The following is a 22,476-nucleotide window of genomic DNA, read 5'->3' on the forward strand; positions in this document are numbered from 1 at the left end:
GCCTCATCTTCAGTACTGCATCCAGTTCTGGACACCACACCTTAAAACAGATGCAGCCAAACTGGAATGGGTTCAGTGAAGGACAACCAGGATGATCAGGGGATTAGAAACAAAGCCCTATGACGAGAGAATGGGCATGTTTAGCCTTGAGAAGAGAAAGCTGAGGGGAGATATGACAGCACTCTTCAAGTACTTGAAAGGTTGCCACATAGAGGAGGAGCCAGGATTTCTTCTCGATCGTTCCAAAGTGCAGGACACAGAATAATGGGCTCAAGTTACAGGAAGCCAGATTTCAACTGAACACCACAAAAAACTTCCTAACTGTTGGAATCAATTACGTAGGGAGGTGGTGGGCTCTCCAACACTGGAGGCATTCAAGAGGCAGCTGGACAGCCACCTGTCGGGTATGCTTTAAGTTGGATTCCTGCATTGAGCAGGGGGTTTGGACTCAATGGCCTTATAAGCCCCTTCCAACTCTGCTAGTCTATGTTTCTATCAAATCGAGCTTTCAGAGTCATTGGCCCAGTGCTCTGGAATGCTCTGCCAACAGAGATTCAGGAGGCACCTTCTGGTTTAACCTTTAAGCACCTGCTGAAAACCTTTCTGTTCTGTCAGGCTTATGTAAGCAATTAAGAAGATGCTTCCCACCCACCTCCTCAGCAACACCTGACCTTTATTTTTAAGATTTTTAATCTTTTTTATTCTAAGGCAGTGGTGGTTGTTTTTAACATGTTGTAAACTGTTTTTCTGTTTTTAATGTAATAGTGGTATACAAATATTTTTTTATACAGTGTTTGCTTTTTAACTGTTTAAATCTTGAATTTATCCCAGCATGAGGATCTGAATAGAATTGCTATAAATCTTAAATCACGTTTGATTCCCTGCATCTGAAATACCACGCCTGATCATGCACTAAATGGAACATTGCCACCATAAGATCAATAGGTGAAAGACCTACAGCAACGTAATTTTTCACAGCTCATGGAACTTGAAACTTGTATGGCTTAAGGTTGGCGCTGGAGGAGAGCTGAGATCTCATGCCTTTAACAGCTATTAGACAGGCAGACATTAAACAGAGAAAGTTTTTTATAGAATGGAATTATGGGGAAAGCTTCACCTGTTGATATTCTGTCTGTTTGATATCTTATTACTTGTGTGTGACCCCTGCTTTATTTTTGGCACTTCACTCCCACCTACAAAAGAGGCTACAAATTTGCATTTGACACAAAGTATATGCAAATCTGTGTCTTTGGAGTGCAGCAGAAGGCCCAGTCTGATAGCCTGACCACTGTTGTCCACACACTGGTAACCTGCAGGCTGGATTACTATAATGCGCTCTATGTGGGGCTGCCCTTGAGGTTGGTCCGGAAGTTGCAGCTGGTGCAAAATGTGGTGGTGAGACTGCTCACTGGGGCAGCTTATTGCCATCATGTCACCCTGCTGCTGAAAGAATTGCACTGGCTGCCCATTTGTTACCAGGCCACGTTCAAGCTTCTAGTTTTGGTGTACAAAGCCCTACACAGCTTGGGACCAGGATACCTGAAAGACCATCTTATCCCTTATATACCCAGCCGATCACTGCACTCTGCAGGTGAGGGCCTCCTGCAGATACCATCTTATCAGGTTTATTCTGCGCAACATAGGAAACTGACTTTTAGTGTGGCGGCACCTACCCTGTGGAATTCCCTCCCCTTAAATATTAGACAGGTACCATCTCTGTTATCCTTTCGGTGCCTATTGAAGACTTTCCTCTTTCAACAAGTCATTTAAGTTGAGACCTATTCCAGTCTGCATCTGTGTTGGAATAGCTTTTTAATATGTTTTTAAACTTTCTTTTTTAAAATGTTTTTAATCTTAGAAAATGTTTTGATAGCTTTTTTTAAGTAATGTTTTTGAAGATGTTTTGGTTTAATGCGTTTTAAAGTTTGTTTTTATGATGTTTTAATGGTTTTAGTGCTTTTGTTTGCCGCCCTGGGCTCCTGCTGGAAGGAAGGGCGGGATATAAATCAAATCATCATCATCTACATACAGTATACCAGGCCCAGAAAATCCTGTTGGCACCCCTAGCCATGCCGCTACCTGCCCCACACCAAATATCACATATGATGTCAGATGTGGGGCAGGTGGGCATGGTTTGGGGGGGAAATGGACTCACGGGCCACATTTGAACCCTTGGTGGCCAAAGTTTGGTCTGTAGGTTAGAGGTTCCCCACCCCTGGCCTAAGAGAAGCTGTCTTCTTTTAGTTCCTCATTTTCTTTGGGCGACATTCAATGTTAGTCCTACTCAGAATAGACCCACTGAAGTTTATGGACATGACTAACTTAGGTTCATTCATTTCAATAGATCTACTCTGAGTATGACTTAGCTGAATTAATGTAACAGGTGGCAATCTAATAAACACTTACCTGGGAGTAAGTCCCATTGAACCCAATAGAGCTTACTTCTGAGTAGACATTTATTGGATTCCAGCCTTAGTTTATTTGCACTGTGACCATTTTGGAGACAGTGAGAAATCTGCCTTTTTGGTGATAAATGTTGTAATCAGGAGATCCACCAAGGTTGGCATAGATAGCCATTCTTTGTGGTTGCCAAGAATCCCTTCCCTCCTACAATTCCTTGCATTACTTCTTCTCTTTCCCAAAAGCCTGGCAGGAACTGAGAGAATAAATCTTGTCCTCCTCTGAGTCTTCTGCAAATGTCTCAGTAGAAGGGCTGAGTCTCGTTTTATGAAGAGCCTCTTGCATAGCTTCTGCAAAGCCAACTTGAATGACTTGGGCAACTGACTGTCACCACTGGAAACCTGACAAGTATCTTCATGGAGTGTCAGCTGAGTCCATAGTATGGACAGATTCTAGAAATAACTGGACACTAAGCACCCCTTATCATTTCAACACTATCTTAAACTATGAAACTACTGAAATGAAAAAATCATGCAAACAGACAGAACCTCTTACCCCATCCATCAGAGTATTTTCTAAGTGTACTCGTGGATCTTTACGAAATGGAAATTCCAGATGAGATACCTGAAACACTGAGTTATCTCTGTCAATCATATAGACTTCATTCTTACCATCGATCAACATCATATACCTGTGAAGAAAAAATAAAGACAATAAAACACTACCTACCCCATAGTATGCAACAGTTTTTATTAATTTGGTATCCTTTAAATCTAAAAAATAAAATTACTACAGACAAGTTATAAATTTATGACATGTTTTCTAGTCATATAAGGAGCATTATTTCAGAGAATAGGGGTCAGAATCAAATAATAACTAATGCTGGTCACTGGCAATCCAAAAAGGCTTTAAATTTGTTGTTCTGGGTCAGCAAGGAACAATGTCCTCCTGTTCTCATGCATTTAGCTTCAACTTGCATTTGACAGAACTGCATGGAACTGACCCCACTAGCAAAACACCAAAGTGCATGATGCTATTACCTCTTTATAAAGCCATTATACAATAAAAGCTATTGTACTAATCTTTATGCTATTGACTGCTATTGCACTAATCTTTACGCTATGGAATGAATTGGCTATGAGGTACCACATAATTTCATCTATCCAGATTCGAGGAATCCAGAAATTATGAGAGCTATAATTTGTACTTAATACACAACATACTTGTGAGAAGAAAACACAGCAAACAATATATATATATATATGTCAAGGCAGATTTGTTCAATTACTCATGTACATTTCAGTTGCTTTGAGTCAAATGAATAGTATAATTCTCTTGCAATTAGTAACTACTGTAAAATGCCATCTTAAAAAGCAAGTAACTGCAGGGCAAAATATAAATCAGCAAAAATGATACATTTAAATGTTTAGGGAAGGAAAGAAACAATGCAGGAGTGATATCAACATGTGTAGTAAAATTCTGAAGTTAACAAGCTGGCTTTTAGAGATGCATGTCCACACTTGCATTCTTCTTTAGTAGAATTTCTTTCTGGCAGAACAAATCTTTTTAAAAGTGCAGTCCTTTTTATAAATTTTTTTGAGGGAAACATTTTATTTTGGTCCAAAAAGTTTGAACATTGGACTCAAAGATAAAAGATGCAATCCAATATATATCTACTCAGAAGTAAGCTCCATTGAGTTCAATGGGACTTACTCCCAAGTAAGTGCATATTGGAAAGAGGATTATTTTAGTGGACAGGCTCAGAAAATCAGAATGACCTACAACTGTTCTCTCTATACCAGTGAAACTATAACTAGCTTATAGGTTTCAAAAACTAAAATATTTTAAAATCAGTTTCTGCTTCCTTCTCCTTTCTTTTACAGCTAAAATATAATAGCACAGGATATAATGTACAAAAGGTAAAATATTCAGACATTGCAATGCATTTGTTTCGCATACAGAGCTTGTTTAGAATGCCAAGATATAACAGATAGCAAACATTTTTACATCTTCATGTGAATAAATCTTTTTATATATACTTTCTAATAGTCAGTCACCTAGGACTGAATTTATCCTCTTTTGGAGATAACAGGTACAACTTTGCAGCTACTTTACAGGCATATAGTGATGGTCAAAAATGGTTGTTTCCCACTCTGAACTGGTAGCATTTTCTATATGTCAGCCAAAATCCAAGACTGAGTACTCCAAATGTAGCATTCCGCAATATTCCTGTTCTAAAGTCTTGGAAAGTGTGCTTAGTGTCTATGTATAGGTTTTGTTGGATGGGGAATTTAAATTTTAAGATCTCCATAACTCCCAAATAATTTAAGATGGCTTCCATTATCCAAAATGACCACCACCATAGTGATTTACAAAGCTGTGGGAACCACACCTGCATCCCCTTCATAATGCTGGGAAACTTGTATGATCACATAAAAATACAATACATAAACATTTTCAAGAAAAAAATTATTTGGAACAATTTTTTAAAAACAAATTCCATCGATATTATGTCAGTTAATTGTATTTCTTGCTGTCTAATCATTTCCTTTCTCCATATTGTCACTCTTTATCTTGCACATGTCAGTGCACTTCAATTCTGTTAAACAGCAACACTTTTCTATGACATGTGACTTCCCACATTTTCATGCCAAAAACTCTAAAATCTCATCTGGTGCAACTTTGCTGCTGAGCCATTTGATTTTCAGGTAGTCATCAGTGATACTCCAACTATGCCTGTTCGGAGAGGGTATTTCAGGATTTGGAATTACAACATTTTTCCAAATTCTAGGCTGATAGTTTGACCATTGAATATGAAGGCGCACGAATATACGGCATAGAGGCACAGCTTCTGGCTGCATGTCACCACTTGTTACACAATGTAACTCATATTGTAATAGGTTAAATCACACATCTTGCCATACAACTTGCACACCAGTAATTCTATTGCTGTGAACACTTCTTCTACATCCCAAGTTGAGCCTAGTTGCACGTATGATTTAACATGTTCTGGTGATTTCAGTAACAACTTTAGAATACCCAGTTATCCTTTACTACAAAATGCAGAAACTGAATCACATCCAGACAAAGCATGAATACCAGGAAGTGCTGTTAAGAAATCATGTAGAGGAATATTATCTGGAAGCAGATGTTGAATCTTCTGCATCACAAGATTATAACTCAAAATGTGGGCTTTTGACTGATTTCTGAAGTAGACATAACCACTTTTGTTTATTGAATGGTATTGGGAGAGTAAAATTACTGCAACTTTTTGTGTGTTGCATGTGCGACATGTACCATCATTCTGGTATCAGCCTCTTTATGTACACTAGTGAGTTCTGGAATATGAGTAGCATCTTCTTTAGAAATTTGCCAACACATCACCAACTATTACATATATTTTTTTATCGCCCAGCATGTCTCTGAATGTGTCTTCTTCCCATTCATTGACAAGAAACCTGACAAGTTCTGTTTTGATTTGCAATTCTTGAATTAACTGTCGCCACCTCCTGATTTCGTATGACCCCATAATGCTGCTGTAAATTACCCTTGATGGTGCAGTTTTCTCTGATCTACAGTTTCTCTCAGTGTCTTTAATGGAATATATGTTATATATTTCAGAAGGAAATCACCCTGTGCTTTATAGATTACAGCAAAGCCTTTGATTGTGTGGATCATGAAAAACTATGGAATGTTTTAAAAGAAATGAAGGTTTCACAGCATCTGATTGTCCTGATGCGCAACCTATACTGTGGACAAGAGGCTACTGTAAGGACAGAATATGGAGAAAACGATTGGTTCCAATAGGAAAGGGTATGAGACAGGGATGTATTTTATCACCCTATTTGTTTAATCTATACACAGAACATATCATACGGAAAGCAGGATTGGACCAAGATAAAGGAGGTGTGAAAACTGGAGGGAGAAATATCAATAATTTAAGATATGCAGACGATACCATACTACTAGCAGAAACCACTAATGATTTGAAACGAATGCTGATGAAAGTTAAAGAGGAAAGCACAAAAGCAGGACTACAGCTGAACCTCAAAAAGACTACAGTAATGACAACAGAAGATTTATGCAACTTTACAGTTGACAACAAGGATATTGAACTTGTCAAAGATTATCAATATCTTGGCACAGTCATTAACCAAAATAGAGACAATAGTCAAGAAATCAGAAGGAGGCTAGGACTGGGGAGGGCAGCTATGAGAGAACTAGAAAAGGTCCTCAAATGCAAAGATGTATCACTGAACACTAAAGTCAAGATCATTCAGTCCATGGTATTCCCGATCTCTATGTATGGATGTGAAAGTTGGACAGGGAAAAAGGTGGATAAGAGAAAAATCAACTCCTTTGAAATGTGGTGTTGGAGGAGACCTTTGTGCATACCATGGACTGTGAAAAAGACAAATAACTGGATGTTAGAACAAATTAAACCAGAACTATCACTAGAAGCTAAAATGATGAAACTGAGGTTATCATACTTTGGACACATCATGAGAAGACATGATTCACTAGAAAAGACTATAATGCTGGGAAAAACAGAAGGGAGTAGAAAAAGAGGAAAACCAAACAAGAGATGGACTGATTCCATAAAAGAAGCCACAGACCTCAACTTACAGGATCTGAACAGGGTGGTTCATGACAGATGCTACTGGAGGTCACTGATTCATAGGGTCGCCATAAGTTGTAATCAACTTGAATGCACATACAACAACAACAACATGATATATACATCGAATACTACATCCACTCTGCTGCTTGGCACCCATGTGACCTTCTGGAATACCTTCTGTGGCAATGGACTAAATGTCTCACCCTGGGCAGGCAATGTTTTCTTTAGAATAGCATTCCATCAAACATTGATATGGCAAGCTCTGGATACTTGTCTTCAGCCTAGACATCTTTAATGAGATAGTTGAGGACTTGGAGCCTTGTTTGTCTTCCTGTGATGAGAAAAGGCATCACTCAGAGACCAAGGTAGGGATCCCAATAGGTATGAAAAAACAGACTTTATATCAATTTTTCGTATCTACCCCAAAACAGCCAATATAGCAAAAAGTTAATCTTATTTCAATGGTAAGAGTCTATCTTTTGCATTGACTTTAATGATTATTGTGAGATCTTTGAATGTTTTATGTCCCAATTTAGGAAGCAGAGAAAAAATGATACATGCACTTAATGTACAACAGTCTTGAACAAATTTATTGAAGGCTTCTATTCCCCTTTTCTCTCCATTAAAAAGGTCATCCTTTATCTTAAGTGTAGCAGATTTACCTGTTGAAAGACTTCTTAGTTCACCACCAATTCAGAGATTAGCTTCTAATGATGTTCAGTATTTCTTGAACTGCTTCACTGTCCTTTCTGATACATGATTGCTAAAGTTCTCTATGTTGATATGATATATGTAGGTTAACTTCTAGGTGTTCTCAAATTAGTCTTCTAAACGTAGCTCTTCTCAATGCCTTCTTACCCAACGCTAAGTCACAGAAAAATGTGCACTGAAGCCTTATACCCTCCTGCAGTCTTGCAGTCACAATTAACAGTGTTCGTTCTCAATGATTTTGTGTGCTTCATTTCTACCAAAAGGACTGCTTACATACTTTTGAACTGCAAACTCACTGAGCTATCCAATTTAGATTAATGAAAAAATCTTTGTTCTGAAATTTTGTTGATCACTATATTGGCCATTTTGGATTATGGAAGCCATCTTAGATTGTTTGGGAGTTATGGAGACAGATACAAAAGCTCCAAAGTAGAACAGTATTTGGAGCAAATATGTCGTTTTCCTTCTATGCAGAATTTCCTGGCAGGCAATGCACCAACAGCCCTACTTCCTGTTCCTAGGGTCAAGAATGGACATGCTGTGGGACATAGATGGTAGAGCCCCTAGTAGTACATTTACTTTCTCCTGTTGAGGCTCAAAAGGGGCTTCATGCCGAAAACCATAGTGCTGTCAGCAGGCACATAGTATAGCTATGGCCAAGCTACCCAGAGGGGGTTCTCCTGAAGCAATTGGTACCCACATGTATGGCCTTTCTGGTGTTGAAAATAATATGTTCTCTATGCAGGTATTCATTGGTACAGTACCTGTAAGCTATTTCTGACCTTTTTTAATTCCTAGATCTCATCTTTAGTTCTTAGCTGTTTTAGATTTTGATTATTACTAATTGGTTAGGCCAGGTAACATAGAATGACTACCTTACATGCCTCATAAATACAATTTAAGCTAACTAAATAGTGTCCTCCTGTTTTGTTCTCTTTATCCCCTACCTTTATGACATTTGCTGAGTCAACCCAAATATTAAACAGCTTCATTTAACAACTAATGCACTTAATCTGCTTCTTATACATATCTTCTCCACACAACAACAACAACAAAATGGAAACAAGAAAGGCTTGCTCACTATACAGTTAGGGAGAAATCAAAGGAATCAGCCATATCCGCCCTTTGTATAAAACCACACTGGGTGTGCCCAACTTTTACTCCAAGTCTATTTCAAGTCAACCTTGTGATGTTCAAATCCTTTAAGAAAAATCTTTAATTTCTGGTTATTCCAATGAAAGATACCATATACACTCCTCTATGGGATCAACATGCCCAATACCTTGAGTCCATATAGTTATTCTCAATAAACTACCAGTATCTGGTGCTTATTAAATTCTGACAGGTAATTTCGATAGGTATTGGCTCTTTCCCCCCTGTCTCTCCACAGGGAGAATATGGACAGGCATACTATCCACATCTTATACACATAACATGCCACCAAGGAAGCTTATTGTCTGTTCAGCACCTGTAAGTATGATTCTCCTAGGATTAATGAATGACTAACCAGACATTTATTTTACTCTAGGAAAATATATTCCCAATTCCTGCTTTGTGCAATAAGGCCAAATATGCTTCTATTATTACCCAAAGTAAAATATGTTCAAACAATATTTATTGAAGCTGTTGAAGCTGTTGAAGCCAAGGCGCCCCAAAATACAACAGTCTCTAGCTTAGCTAAATTTAGGTTCACAGGCTCCTATTCTGACTGCCAGATTTTTAGCTTTAAATGTGTGGTTCCTGCATTGTGCTCTGCCCTAAAAATATAAAAATAAAAACTACTGATTAATGCCACTATGGCCTTGGTTGACTGCCAAGGACATTCCCATTCAATAATGTCATCATAAGTTAATATAATAGTTTTTGTCAGGAATCCAGCAATTAAATGTTGTGTCAGCCTATTGTTAGAGTGCGAGTGTGTGTGAGTCTCTCTCTCTCTTACACACTCATACCACTTCCCTTTATGGAAGAGACCATTCCTCAATACTAGCATAATAACTCATAGTTTGCATGCAGAAGATCCAAACTTCAATCCCTAGTATGTCCAAGTTCGAAAAATGAAGTAGCAGATGATGGGAAAGACCTCTGTCTGAGATCCTGGAGAGTTGCTTCCAGTCATGGTAAACCATACTAGGCTAGATGGACAAATAGCCTGACCTACTATAGTACATGGCAGCTCCCTATGTAAATGAGATCCTTTGAATATCCAAGTGTGTACACAGAAAAGCTGCTTGCCAAAACAGTACAATGTCTGAACAGAAACATTTCCAGTACATGATCCCTACTTAGGATTTATTATTTCTTTCCTTTCATCTCAAGCCTCTAGCATCTATTCTAATTCTTGGTGTCTAGCACAACTGGAAATACTTTTTTCCAAACTGAAAGCATCTCTTTCAGATTTGGACCAAGGAACCATCATTCTTGCCTTGGGACTGACTGCTACAATGTCCTTTAGACGGGGGTGCTCCTTAAAACTATTTTGAAGGTTAATGTAGCCCATACCACCACTGCTCAACTCATACCTCAGGGAGGCTGATAGGGACATGCTGCACCTTTGCTCAATAATCCATGCCATTTGCCTATTGGGCATTCTCTGCACAATTCAAAGTGCTGGTTATACCATGAAATCTTAAGCATATTTACTCATGCTTCAGTTCAATAGGATTTTCACTCTCTAGTAAGTGTGTTTAAAATTGCAACCTTAACATGAAAAGTCCTGACTAAGGCGGCAACCCTAACCATATCTACTCAGGCCCAGTTAAATGGGGTTAGGATGGCTGCCTAAGTGTGAGATTATAATAAAGTAAGCAAGTATATTCTCTCAGCAGGATACCAATGTAATATAAAATGAGGGTATTGCATATTCTGAGCTCTGCTTCCTGTAGGACATCTGTTCAGTATTCTGAAATGGCCAATTTATACTTAACTCTTCCATATATTCACCACTTATTTTATACCTAGAACAATTACAAATTACATATCAGAGATGGCAGCATACTACTATCAACATATTTCTGACATACAAACATTGCCATCAGCATACAATACAGGGAACAAGAGAAGAATGGGAATATTCTGTCTATTTTGAGTTTGTTGCATAATTCTGATGAGATCAGTAACACTATCAGACCTATTAGTTCACATACAGAGAGAGAGAGAGTAAATGGTACTAACTGAATGTGTGGGGCAACAATTTTTTACAATTGCTGCACTGGTGGATACATTGTCACTTATTTACTACCTCCCAATAGATGCGTTATGTATCTCTGCTAAATACCTCAAGCTAGATCAGTATTCCTTCATCTTACACTGATCTTTCAAACACAGGCAATTAAGAGATGATCCATCCTGCTTATTCCCAGGCACATGTTTGAGCTTACACATCCTTCTGTCTCTCAGGTCAGGTCAGGCAGTGACTGTGCTGTTTAATGTCTGTATAGCACTTAGAAAACTTTGTGTGCTTTTTAATACGGAGGAGGTGGAGGAGATACCAGGAACTTAGAAAGGAAACCAAGATTGGGACTCACCAGGAAAACCAACTATAGATTATTGTTTATATATTATTTATTTATTTATTACATTTATACCCCTCCTTTCTTTTCATGATAGAAACTCAAGGCGGCTTACATATGGTTCCCAGGCGGTCTCCCATCCAGACACTGACCGGACCTGACCCTGCTTAGCTTCAGCAGGAAGCTAGCCTTATGTGCCCTCAGACCATAGCCTGGGAGCCATAGTTATGGCTACATAACCACCCACGCCACCCACAACTTCATAGGCAAAGCAAAATAGCCTTAGTTCTATAACTATGACTGTTCATAAGGCCCTTTTTATCTGGTTATGAAACCAAACTTCATTCAACCTCTGAACTACTTGATCTAGGATGCTTTACTATAACAATATCACATTGCTGGTTTATTGATTCTGTGTCTTTTGTAATTTAAGCTGAAGAAACAATGCATCCATGATAATTACTGAGTCTATGGGATCACATAGCTTAATCCCTTAGCTGATGTCTTAAATGTAATTACATTTCAGCTGTGACATGAAGCAACTTTTGGGAAGGGATTAAACTACACAGTTAGAGACTCAAGTGTTGAAGTACTTCAGTCCGTCCCAAGTTTAAACAATTTAATATGCTTTAACAATATTGCCAGATAAACATTTAAAACTGCAGGTCCCTTAACCTTTCAGAACGGATTTGCTTTTTTCAGTACAGTGAAACTCAAAGTGCCTTACAAAAACATGGATACAACAATCTAAAATATGCAAGAGATTTTGTGACCTGGCAGATAAAACATATTAAAACAGACAGAGATGGTGGCAACCATGCCTCCCTGGGGAGAGCATTCCATAAATGTGGGACCACCACTGAAAAGGCCTGTTCTGATGTCTCCACCTCTTCACTTCCCTCAGAGAGGGCATATGGAGAAGGGCCGCAGATGATGAATGCAGGGTTTGGGTTGGTTCACATGGGAAGAGGCGATCCTTGAGGTATAGGTGTTCTGAACCACCTACGGTTTTATAGGTCAAAAGCAGAACTTTGAATTGGCCCTGGAAACTAAATGGTAGGGTTGGTGTTATGTGTTCATAACCATCTTGCCCCAGTCAGCAACCTTGACACTAAATTCTGCACCAGTTCGTTTCTGAACCATCTTCAAAGGCAGCCCCATACATAACACCTTGCAGTAATCTAACCTAGAGGTTGCCAGAGCGTAGACAACAGAAGTTAGGCTATCCATGTCCAGATAGGGGCATAGCTAGGCTACCAGCTAAAGCTGATGGAAGGCAGTTTGCACCACCAGTCACCTAAGCCTCAAGCCACAGTAATGGATCCTGAAGTCCATTCTGCTTGTGCACCATTGGATGTGACCCTACTCCAATCCCAAGATCTAATCAGTTTAATTATCTCCAATGGCACTGATAGTGCTAAATCACAAAAGGCATGTACTCTAAAAGCCAGTGATTTCGATAAAATGCTTCATGCTTCCAGCAGAGTTTTACTTCCTAGTTGATAACACCAGCATCAGCTCCTGTGCATTACAAGTATTCTATGTGCTTGGTCCCTGTGTCCCTATTTTCTGCTTCCGGTAAACAAGAGGACTTAGGAAATGGGCTCCTGAATTATTAATTTTGATGAACCATAAGTGAGCCACTGAACACACTTTCCCCACCCACTCCATATCAGATAAATATAAACAGAAAACAAGTTTAAAAAAAAAACCAGAAGAAGTCAGTCCAACCGCTCTCATTTTGGGGGAAACAAACTATTTAATAAAAGACAGAATCCAAAACAAGTGTGTAACTGGTTTTGCCTGCTCAAAAGAGCTTTGGGTTCATATTTCTTAAATAGCAAGCCCTCCATGCCTGCAATGAAGACTTTCAAAAGTAGTTTGTGAAGTGGCTCAGGAGCCTCCTGTTCAAAGAAAAAAAAGTCAAAGATCTCACTAGGTATTAGTGAAGCCCTCTGGCAAGTCCATTACGGCTCTTTGGCTTCCAACCAATATATGAAATAAACAGTCAAGTTGGCTGAGTTTGTCATTAAATGGTGGGATTCCTAGAAATAAATGTGACAACTTGGAAAGATAAAATCAGTCATGATTGACTGCCACCTACTGAAGTTATTTTAAAAAACCTCAATGTTCAGGAGATGCAGTACGCTGGAATGCATACTGGGGTGGGGCACCTTAAGCCTTCAAGTTTCTCCTTGGGCTCCCTATTCTGTCTGTAACTCGTTACTTTTTATTTTCTCTCTTATGAGCTAGATCTATTGTGACCCAAACACCTGGAACCACAAGTTTACAGGTCCATGTACTTAACAGCTGTGTACACAATACTAATAATAAAAGGTGTACTTAGCCAGAAAAATGTGTTCAAAAGTATGCCCTGTGTTAAGCATAAGCTTTATAAAAGATTACACTTGCTTGGCACAAATTATTTTGAACTGGACAGAACTGGACCCAATTAACTCATGACAAAGACATTCAACAATACAATAGCATATTAAAAAATACTGAAATACAGCAAACAATTCCTTCCAGCTATAGGCTCCATTCTTCAACAGAATGCTTGGGGATGAGGGCGCTAATCTTATTCCCTTCTCTTCCCCATCAAATTGCCTCATACCTGATGCCCTCCAAAGCTCCTTTTCTTTAGGTGCAGTTTTTTTTAAAAAAACAATGCTCATATAAGTATGTGAAGTACACAAAGGAAACATATACACAAAATGAGGAGGAGGGGCATAATATATCTGATGGCCCCAGGGTAGTAGAGGGAGCTATTTAAAAAAAAAATTGCAGGCTATGATACAAAAAAAATTGTGCTACTTTTATGTTCCTTTTTAGTCTAGGAGGATGGATTTCACTTGGCCTCTCTTATGTCAGTGCTGGATATTTCTTGGCTACTGAGCTTAGTACCCCTTTCTCATTCTTCTACAAGTTGAAATTAAATAGTTGCCAGCACTTACACAACTTGAACATTACGTACAAGCAAGAATCCCATTTATCTTGCTCTAATTAGAGTATTCCAAGACAATAGGACTACAAGATTATTATTCACAACACAAACAAGATAATTAGCATTTTAATGCACTGTATCTTTGCAAATAATCAAATGATCATGCATAGCACATTGTACTATTGGTTGTCCCATTTTCAGACTGATTCGTTAGCAGTGCTGCTCGTAAGCCGCAAGGAACCTTTACAACAATAAACATGGTAATAATTCTATTTTATCCAGTTCCAAAAAGTATATACCACTTTGTGTAGGACAAAATCAAGAATGATTATTTGCAAGTAACTGTTCCTTCTTTATAACTAAGCATTTGCTCCACAGCAGGATACGCAAATGAACTTGGAACCACCAACAATAACCATCGGGAAAGCTTACATGAATCCTAGTACTTAAAATAAAGGCTACACATGAATGCAATCCACACTTCAAACTTGCCTTCTCCTTCAGTTATAGGAATAAAAACTCCAAAGGGGGGGGAAAGCGTTGGTTTGTTTTCCTAGCACACTCAAGGCATAGTATAATTAAGTACAGACTAACAAAAATTTGCAATGGAAACATCCATTCAAGCGATATAAAAGCTTGTATGTTTTTCCTATGGACCTCCAAAACCCATTAGTTATGTACATTTAAGCCAGGGAAGGAGAACAGGCAACCTGGACCCCGCCTATGGAATCTTTCAGCCCTTCTCAGTCCCTGTCCCTCCGTGTGGGCCTCCACTGCCTTTTTTGGTGGTGTCCAAGCACAACTGGGAAAATGCCCTGGAACAGCACTTAACAAGCATCAGAAGATGCTTCTTGATCTCTTCCAATACTTGTCTAATGTTTGTTGGGCTGAATAGGGATGTGGGCAGGGCACTGCACGCTCAACCAGCTTCCAAATATTTTGTGGGATTCATAAATGGAATCAATCAAATAAATAAATAAACTGGAAGAAATCAGGAAGCATTGGACACCTCCAATGCTTCCTGATTCCTCCAATGGTCAAGCTTGTAATGTTCTGCCCACACACCCCTTCAATTCAAACAAACATCAGAGGAGATCCCCAAGCAATGGAAGCGTCCAGTGCTTCATGAGCACTGGCCAAGGTCTGGCAACAGTGACAGCCTCAGTATCAACAGCAGCAAAACAAGACACAAACAAAAAACAACCAGCCAGTGTTCTGTGCCACTTGTGTTGCCTGCCCTCTCCTGGTCAACAACTTTCAGCACACTTGGGGATCTTCATTGGAGATAGGAGTATTCTGGATTGCTTGGACACCATCAGAATCAGTGCTCCACCCAACTCTTGCTTCCAAAGTTCCTGGTCACAACCAACTTTTAAAAGTATTATTAGATCTTGGTGAGCTGCGTAGGGCTGCTTGTGTTTGTCAGTCTCATCTAAACATAGTTGGAGTATGATTTATAATGTTTTGTAAATGAAAAAAGCATCAGTTAATCATGGTGAGGTGCATAGGTTTGCTAATGCCATACTGAGCAACTTTTGCAATTTAAAGGCAACTTTTAAAAGCATCAAAAACAAGTCACTTCGAAATAGCAGGGTGGGGGTGGGGAGAGGAAGAGATATTCCTTTCCATCCTGCTAGTTTGTTATGCTTATCATTTCATTTCAATTCAAGTCACAACCCTGGCCTTGCCCATCTTTGGCATGCGGTCCCTGGAAGTTCTGCCTGAGTCAATAGCACCCTCAAGCTGAAATAGATTCCCCACCCCTGATTATACCTATTAAAATATCTGAATAAAAACGTCTTCAAAACCAAGGGCGATCAAGATCACAGAAGTTCCAGAATGAACATGTTTACTCTAGTAGTCCTCTCCAAGACAAAACCTGGGTTTTTGAGATTATAGAAGCAAGGGGAATTCAAAAGATTCTGATAGAAAAATGAAGATTTCTCTTTTCTTTTAGCACCAAACAAAAAGCTGACTTTAAAACATATTTTAATGAGCCAACTAAATGGATTAACCTTTTTTTCCCTCCCGATGTAAAACAGCCTATTTACTTAGATATCCTTTATTAGTTGTTATGGCAATACCTTTATTGTACTTGAAACCAGAATAGTACAGCGAAGTCTTCCACTGATCTAGGTGTAAGCTATAAAATATTTCTGAGACTTGCAGCATCATGTTAACTAACTTCAACTGGCATATGGGATGCCAGAGGCACTAAAACACTTTCCACAAAAGCCATTAGGAGAGCAGATGCAAAGCTGAATATCTCAGAAACATGGTGGGTGCAGTAGATGCTTGCAAAGTAGCAAACCACCTCCTTATAAGGATTTTTCCAAATGAATCTGTTTTTTGTTTTGTTGCAAAAATCTACAATCTTAGCGCCTCTGACATAGATTACTACAACTTTAATCAAAATAAATGTAAAGGGTTGTATACAATGGTTGCACAAGAACAAACTATTTTTCTCTTCCCTTGCTCCCCCCCCCTCTGCAGCCCAGCTCTCTCCAGAGGGTTGGAGGGCCCTCAAGAAAGTATGGGCTGTGCTGTGCAGTGGGAGGGGAGATGTCAGTCTCTGCCAGCTGCACCAAGGTCATTCATGGCACTGTAAAACAATTAGCCGGCAGCTGCCTAAGCAGGGGCTTTGCTGCAAAACAGATAAGGCTTGAAGAGAATGTGGGTAAGCAAGGATGGGGGTTGAGGGGTCTCAGTTCATGTACCAATTCATTTTCCAAAGGCAAGGTCAGTCACAAATCAAAGGTTCAATAATCCAACAAGGCAATCTGGGTTTCAAGACCCAACAGGGCCTGGTACAGCTGGCGAGGGTCTGAAGCTGGCGTCTGACATTGCTTCCAGAAGAGGGCAAAAGGCCTCTCGCTGCCTTTTAAGCTCCCCTCCCTGGTTCAGATGCTAGCAATCAGCCCTCCAACTCCCAGGAGCTCGTAGTCTTAAACTACCAAAACGTCTGCGCTGCTCTGCTACTTGCAGGCATCTTCACTCTGAGGGAGCAGAGGGGCCTCCTGTTCACTCCCTGAGACTGACTGAGGGGCTCCAGCTGTGTCCTGAACCTCTTCCAAAGGTGGAAGATCTGGAGCTGCATCTCGGGTGAGTCTGCTGTTCCCTCTCCTGGGTCTGCTGTGCCAATCCACTGCTCCTCATCCTCCTCTGAGGACTCATCCGATAGAGGCATGACAGGAGAATTGTCTGAAATCAAGGAGGGACCTTGCACCACCTGGTTTCAGGTGATTCTCTCCCTCTGATTGCAGCCACATACAACACGGCCCACACTGCTCAGGAGGACCTCCCAACTCTCTGGAGACACCGTTTTTCCGGGGTTGCTGGGGCTGCAGACAGGGAGAAGGGGAAGAGAAAGATCCATTACAGGAGCTGCCTTCTGCTCACACAACCACTGGATACAACCCAGAGTAATTTTATGTGGGTTCAGCAAAAAGAAATTGTAGATTTTTTCCCCAAGACTTGAAGCTGCTGGGGAGGGAGGCATTACTATGACAATTTAGGAAGGTGTCTTCTATTAGTTGAGACGTCTATCTACCTCAGAAGCATCCACTTTGATTGACCAGGATTCTGCAGGATTTCAGACAGTCTTCCCCATCACCCACTAACTCATCCAAAGTCCAGTGGTAAGCGGCAGTAATGCAGCCGAAGCTCTGCTCATGGCCGGAGTTCGATTCCAACGGAAGGAGGAAGTCAAATCTCCGGTAAAAGGGGTCGAGGTCCACTCAGCCTTCCATACATCCGTGGTCGGTAACATGAGTACCCGGCACATGCTGGGGAGGTAAAGAAAGGCCAGGGAAGGAACTGGCAATCCCACCCCATAAATACGGTCTGCCTAGTAAACATCGCAAGACGTCACCCTAAGAGTCAGAAACGACTCACAATACAAGCGCGGGGACACCTTTACCTTTACCTTCCCCATCACCCACTAACTCATCCAAAGTCCAGTGATTAGGGATGTTGAGAATTGTAGTTCAAAACATCTGATTAAACAAATAGGGTGATAAAATACATCCCTGTCTCACACCCTTTCCGATGGGGAACCAACCGGTTTCCCTATATTCTGTCCTTACAGTAGCCTCTTGTGCAGAGTATAGGTTGCGCATCAGGACAATCAGATGCTGTGGCACCCCCATTCTTTTAAAGCATTCCATAGTTTTTCGTTATCTATACAATTAAAGGCTTTGCTGTAATCTATAAAGCACAGGCTGATTTCCTTCTGATGTCCCTTGGTCCATTCCATTATCCAACATATGCTTGCAATATGATCTCTGGTGCCTCTTCCCTTTCTAAATCCAGCTGAGATTGATTCCATAAAGGAAGCCACAGACCTGAATTACAAGATCTGAACAGGGTGGTTCATGACAGATGCTCTTGGACATCACTGATTCATAGGGTCACCATAAGTTGTATCGACTTGAAGGCACATAACAACAACATAAGTGACAATAAACAACAAGGCAAAAGTCATTCATAAGCATAGGGATGTTAGAAGTGGAAACTTCCTGATATTTCTGCAGGTCAGTCTTCATCTGCCACACTCTATTACCCCTATGCTTCATGCTATCTTGCAATCAACACCTCATTCATTAAAATATTATAGGCAATGCACAAAAGCAGTTACCTTTAGAGCAATACAGAAGCTCTGCACCCTTGGGGATGAAATAACAATATGGATCCACAGAAACAAAATTTCATTAACAGCACTGATAAGGAAAGCCTTCTCTTATCTAATGTGCTTCAGCAATCATTTTGTTCCAAGAAACAAATACTACCTTGTTCACTGTGTGTATTCATCTATAAAAAAAATCTATGCGTTTGGCAAACCTACAAATGAAGACCTAAAAATTGACAAAATTTTATTTGCACAAGTCACAAACTACTTGCTTTCAAACTATGAATGTATGGAAAGACAGGATGAGCTTGCTGTTCACATTTAGAACATGTTTTTGAACAAGTCTGTTTTTTACATGGCAGCTGGAATGCTCATATTATTAAAATATAATAGCTATTTCCCAGAACTGTTTATGTCGAAAGCCTTTTTTTGAAAATAATTCCCTCAAGCTAAAGAATTTCATTTCTCTCTCTCTATCTCAAAATTATTTCAGAAAACTACAAATGCATCTCAAAAGCAAACTGATCGTAGTTGCCTAAAAGGTTTCCCATCACTTAACAGTTTTCGGTCAGTTTGCAAGTTTTCTAATTAAAAAAAATGAGACTTGCCCTTTTCACTTCTGCCATCTATTTCATAAACAACTGAAACCCTTCCCTAATATTCTCGTAGTTTCAGTCTCCCAAAGATGGGTGTCTCATTACCTTCCCCACACTATTCCAGTCTGAACATTCAACTCCACTCATTAGAACAAACATCTGCTACAAACATTATTAATGAGATATGTATCTAGGGACTGAAGCAAGCCACTAACCACCTGGTCTAATTATACTTTTCATTACAAAAAGCCAATCACAGCAGCAAGTATAGAACCTGCCTTACCATATTGTGATAATTATCTTATTCATACAATTTCAATTTCGATAACCTAGTCCTTCCAAATTGGGTACATTTGTAAAGCCATACTTTCCTCAGCTACTCCTAACATATAATATTATATCCTGTATCAGGGCCACAAGAATAATTTCTGTAATAGAAAAAAAATTAGTTTGCCTTTTAGATCTCTTTCTCATGAATATATTAGCATAAAAGCATTTCAGAGACAGCAGCAGCTTAATAAAAATCTATTTCAGTAAATTCATTATACAATTCATTTCATGGAACATTTAGAGGCAAAGTTTTAAAAGCTAAATTGTTCAGAAAGTGAAAGTGTATCACAGTATCTCATTTTTCCCTGAATTTCATATCAGCAAACAAGAGAGTATACACAGATGAATTAAACAAATGTGTGTTATTAAAGCATGCTTGTATATTTTAGTAAATACAGCATGCATTCGGCAAGAATAAATATATAATAACAATTGGTACAATGCAATAGGAAATGTGGTGTTGGAGGAGAGCTTTGCACATACCATGGACTGCGAAAAAGACAAATAATTGGGTGTTAGAACAAATTAAACCAGAACTGTCACTGGAAGCTAAAATGATGAAACTGAGGTTATCATACTTTGGACACATCATGTTAAGACATGATTCACTAGAAAAAACAGTAATGCTGGGAAAAACAGAAGGGAGTAGAAAAAGAGGAAGGCCAAACAAGAGATGGATTGATTCCATAAAGGAAGCCACAGACCTGAACTTGCAAGATCTGAATAGGGTGGTTCAAGACAGGTGCTCTTGGAGGTCATTGATTCATAGGGTCGCCATAAGTCGTAATCGACTTGAAGGCACATAACAACAACCAATTTATTTTTATTATTTATTAATTAAATTTACATACCGCCCCATAGCCGAAGCTCTCTGGGCGGTTCACAACAGACAATGCAATAGTACTTAAATTTAATGTAAGGTTACAATAACTTGAAGGCATCATACAGCATATATATATATTATCCTGATACTTGTCATTCCAAAACATTAGAAACATAGCCCATTTTTCCATGAAAATCAGCACTATTCGGCTGATTAACTTGCGGTGTCATAAAATGTTAATTTAATCATTGTCACAATATACCATATTTTCTCAATCCAATCAAATAGAGATGGTACATTACTCTTTCCCCCCAAGTTTTAGCTATAATTATTTTTGCAGCTATTAATAAGTTTCCAAATCACTTTCTTAAAATATCACAGAAAAACTATCTTACGCTCCTGAGGAATATTGTAGGCTAACATTTCTCTAATAACATTACAAATTGTGTTCCAAAACGTCTAGGTAAGACACTCCCAGGATAGATGCATAAAATTAACTCTTCCTACTCCACAGGTCCACATATCATGTTCAACCTATGTGGTGTAAGATACCATTGATATAAAATTTTGAAATAATTTTCTTTAAATCAGCCGATGTCAGGCCCAGGATGTGACTCAGGAACCAGACCAACGGCTGTAATTAATTCGTGTTTTATTAGGGTAATGTCCAAACAAAGACTGCGTTTTCTCATGAATCAATACAGGGATACAGGTCCTGCGGCATTGGGAGAAAGTTGACAGAGCAAGGGACTTCTTCCCGCCTGTTCTTTAAGAAGGGGCCAAACGGGCGCGCAACCTTTCGCTCCTCCTTAACTGCCCCTCAGGTACTGCCCGCCTTCCCCCCCTTCTCTCCTGTCTTTTCAGCTGTCTGCGTGTGCGTGGTGAGGGGGGAAGCATCACCCCCTCTTCTTCTGAAGTTTCCGATTCCAGGATGGGGGATAGGGGAGGGGCTGATGGCAAACTGCCTCCCCGCTTTTCGGCTGTGAGCAGCCCTCCCTCTTTCCCCTCTTGCTCTGAGCCTGAAAGAGGGGGAGGCGTGAGAATGTCCAGGGAGGGCTCAGGCTCCCCGTCGCTAAGCGACCTTATCACTGGCAGCTCCTCTGTCTTGTCTTCGCTCCAAAGGGGGGGAAGTTCCTCCCCCTTCCCTCTGCCATCCATCCGAATACTCTTCTCCCAACTCTCCGGGATCCAGCTCCCCGGGATTGGGACCCCAGCTCTGCCTTCCGACACCCGAAGACAATCTGGATAGAGTGTGGGTCCATAACCAATTCCATTCATCAATACTTATTTCCTGCCCAACATTTCTTTTCAATTTCCTCATAAAACTACTGTTTGTTCCTTCTCCAAGATTATGTTATAAAGTTTATCTATAGTCCCTCAACACACAACAGTAGTAAATAGAATTTAACATTTGTTTTTGTTCCTTAATATTCCTTTATGGAATCAATCCATACTTCCTAATCAGAGAAGTAATTGCTCCCTGATTTGAAAAAAATTGAAACTATGTATTTGTTTAAAACATTTATATATCACCCTGAATCCTCTTTGGATTTCAGGATGAAAGATCTTTTTAGATTAACATGTGTGACTGCCACAGCAAATCTCCCCTCCTCCAATCCAAGTGCAGAGGGAAGCAGAACTTTCACCACTCTGTGTACTATCCTGTGTGTGGTTTGGCAGGATGGATTTTTTGCCTTTATTATCACACCATTATGAAATGTAATATAGCCTCACAGCCTGTGCACAAGAAAATTCCAGATTTTGGTACATCAGGGATTTGCTATCTATTTCCAAGAGGAAAAGTTACACCTGGTATTTAGGATTAGGTGGAGGGGAAATGACAGCTGATCACCCAAGTCAGGTATGTTTTTGCCAGTCTGAGGATAATATACATAATAATTTCAGGGGCTAG

General features: G+C 39.7%; 1 protein-coding gene across 4 annotated transcripts in view; it reads right to left on the reverse strand.

Moving 5' to 3' along the window:
* Positions 1 to 22,476, reverse strand: part of RNGTT (RNA guanylyltransferase and 5'-phosphatase) — a 272,562-nt gene that overhangs the window by 189,634 nt on the left and 60,452 nt on the right. For all 4 annotated transcript variants that reach the window (XM_061623302.1, XM_061623303.1, XM_061623301.1 and 1 more), the window contains exon 9: positions 2,956 to 3,091. In XM_061623302.1, coding sequence (XP_061479286.1) covers positions 2,956 to 3,091 — 136 coding nt within the window. The remainder of the gene's footprint in view (positions 1 to 2,955; positions 3,092 to 22,476) is intronic.

Source organism: Rhineura floridana, chromosome 4, assembly GCF_030035675.1.
Source record: "Rhineura floridana isolate rRhiFlo1 chromosome 4, rRhiFlo1.hap2, whole genome shotgun sequence".
Taxonomy (NCBI): domain Eukaryota; kingdom Metazoa; phylum Chordata; class Lepidosauria; order Squamata; family Rhineuridae; genus Rhineura; species Rhineura floridana.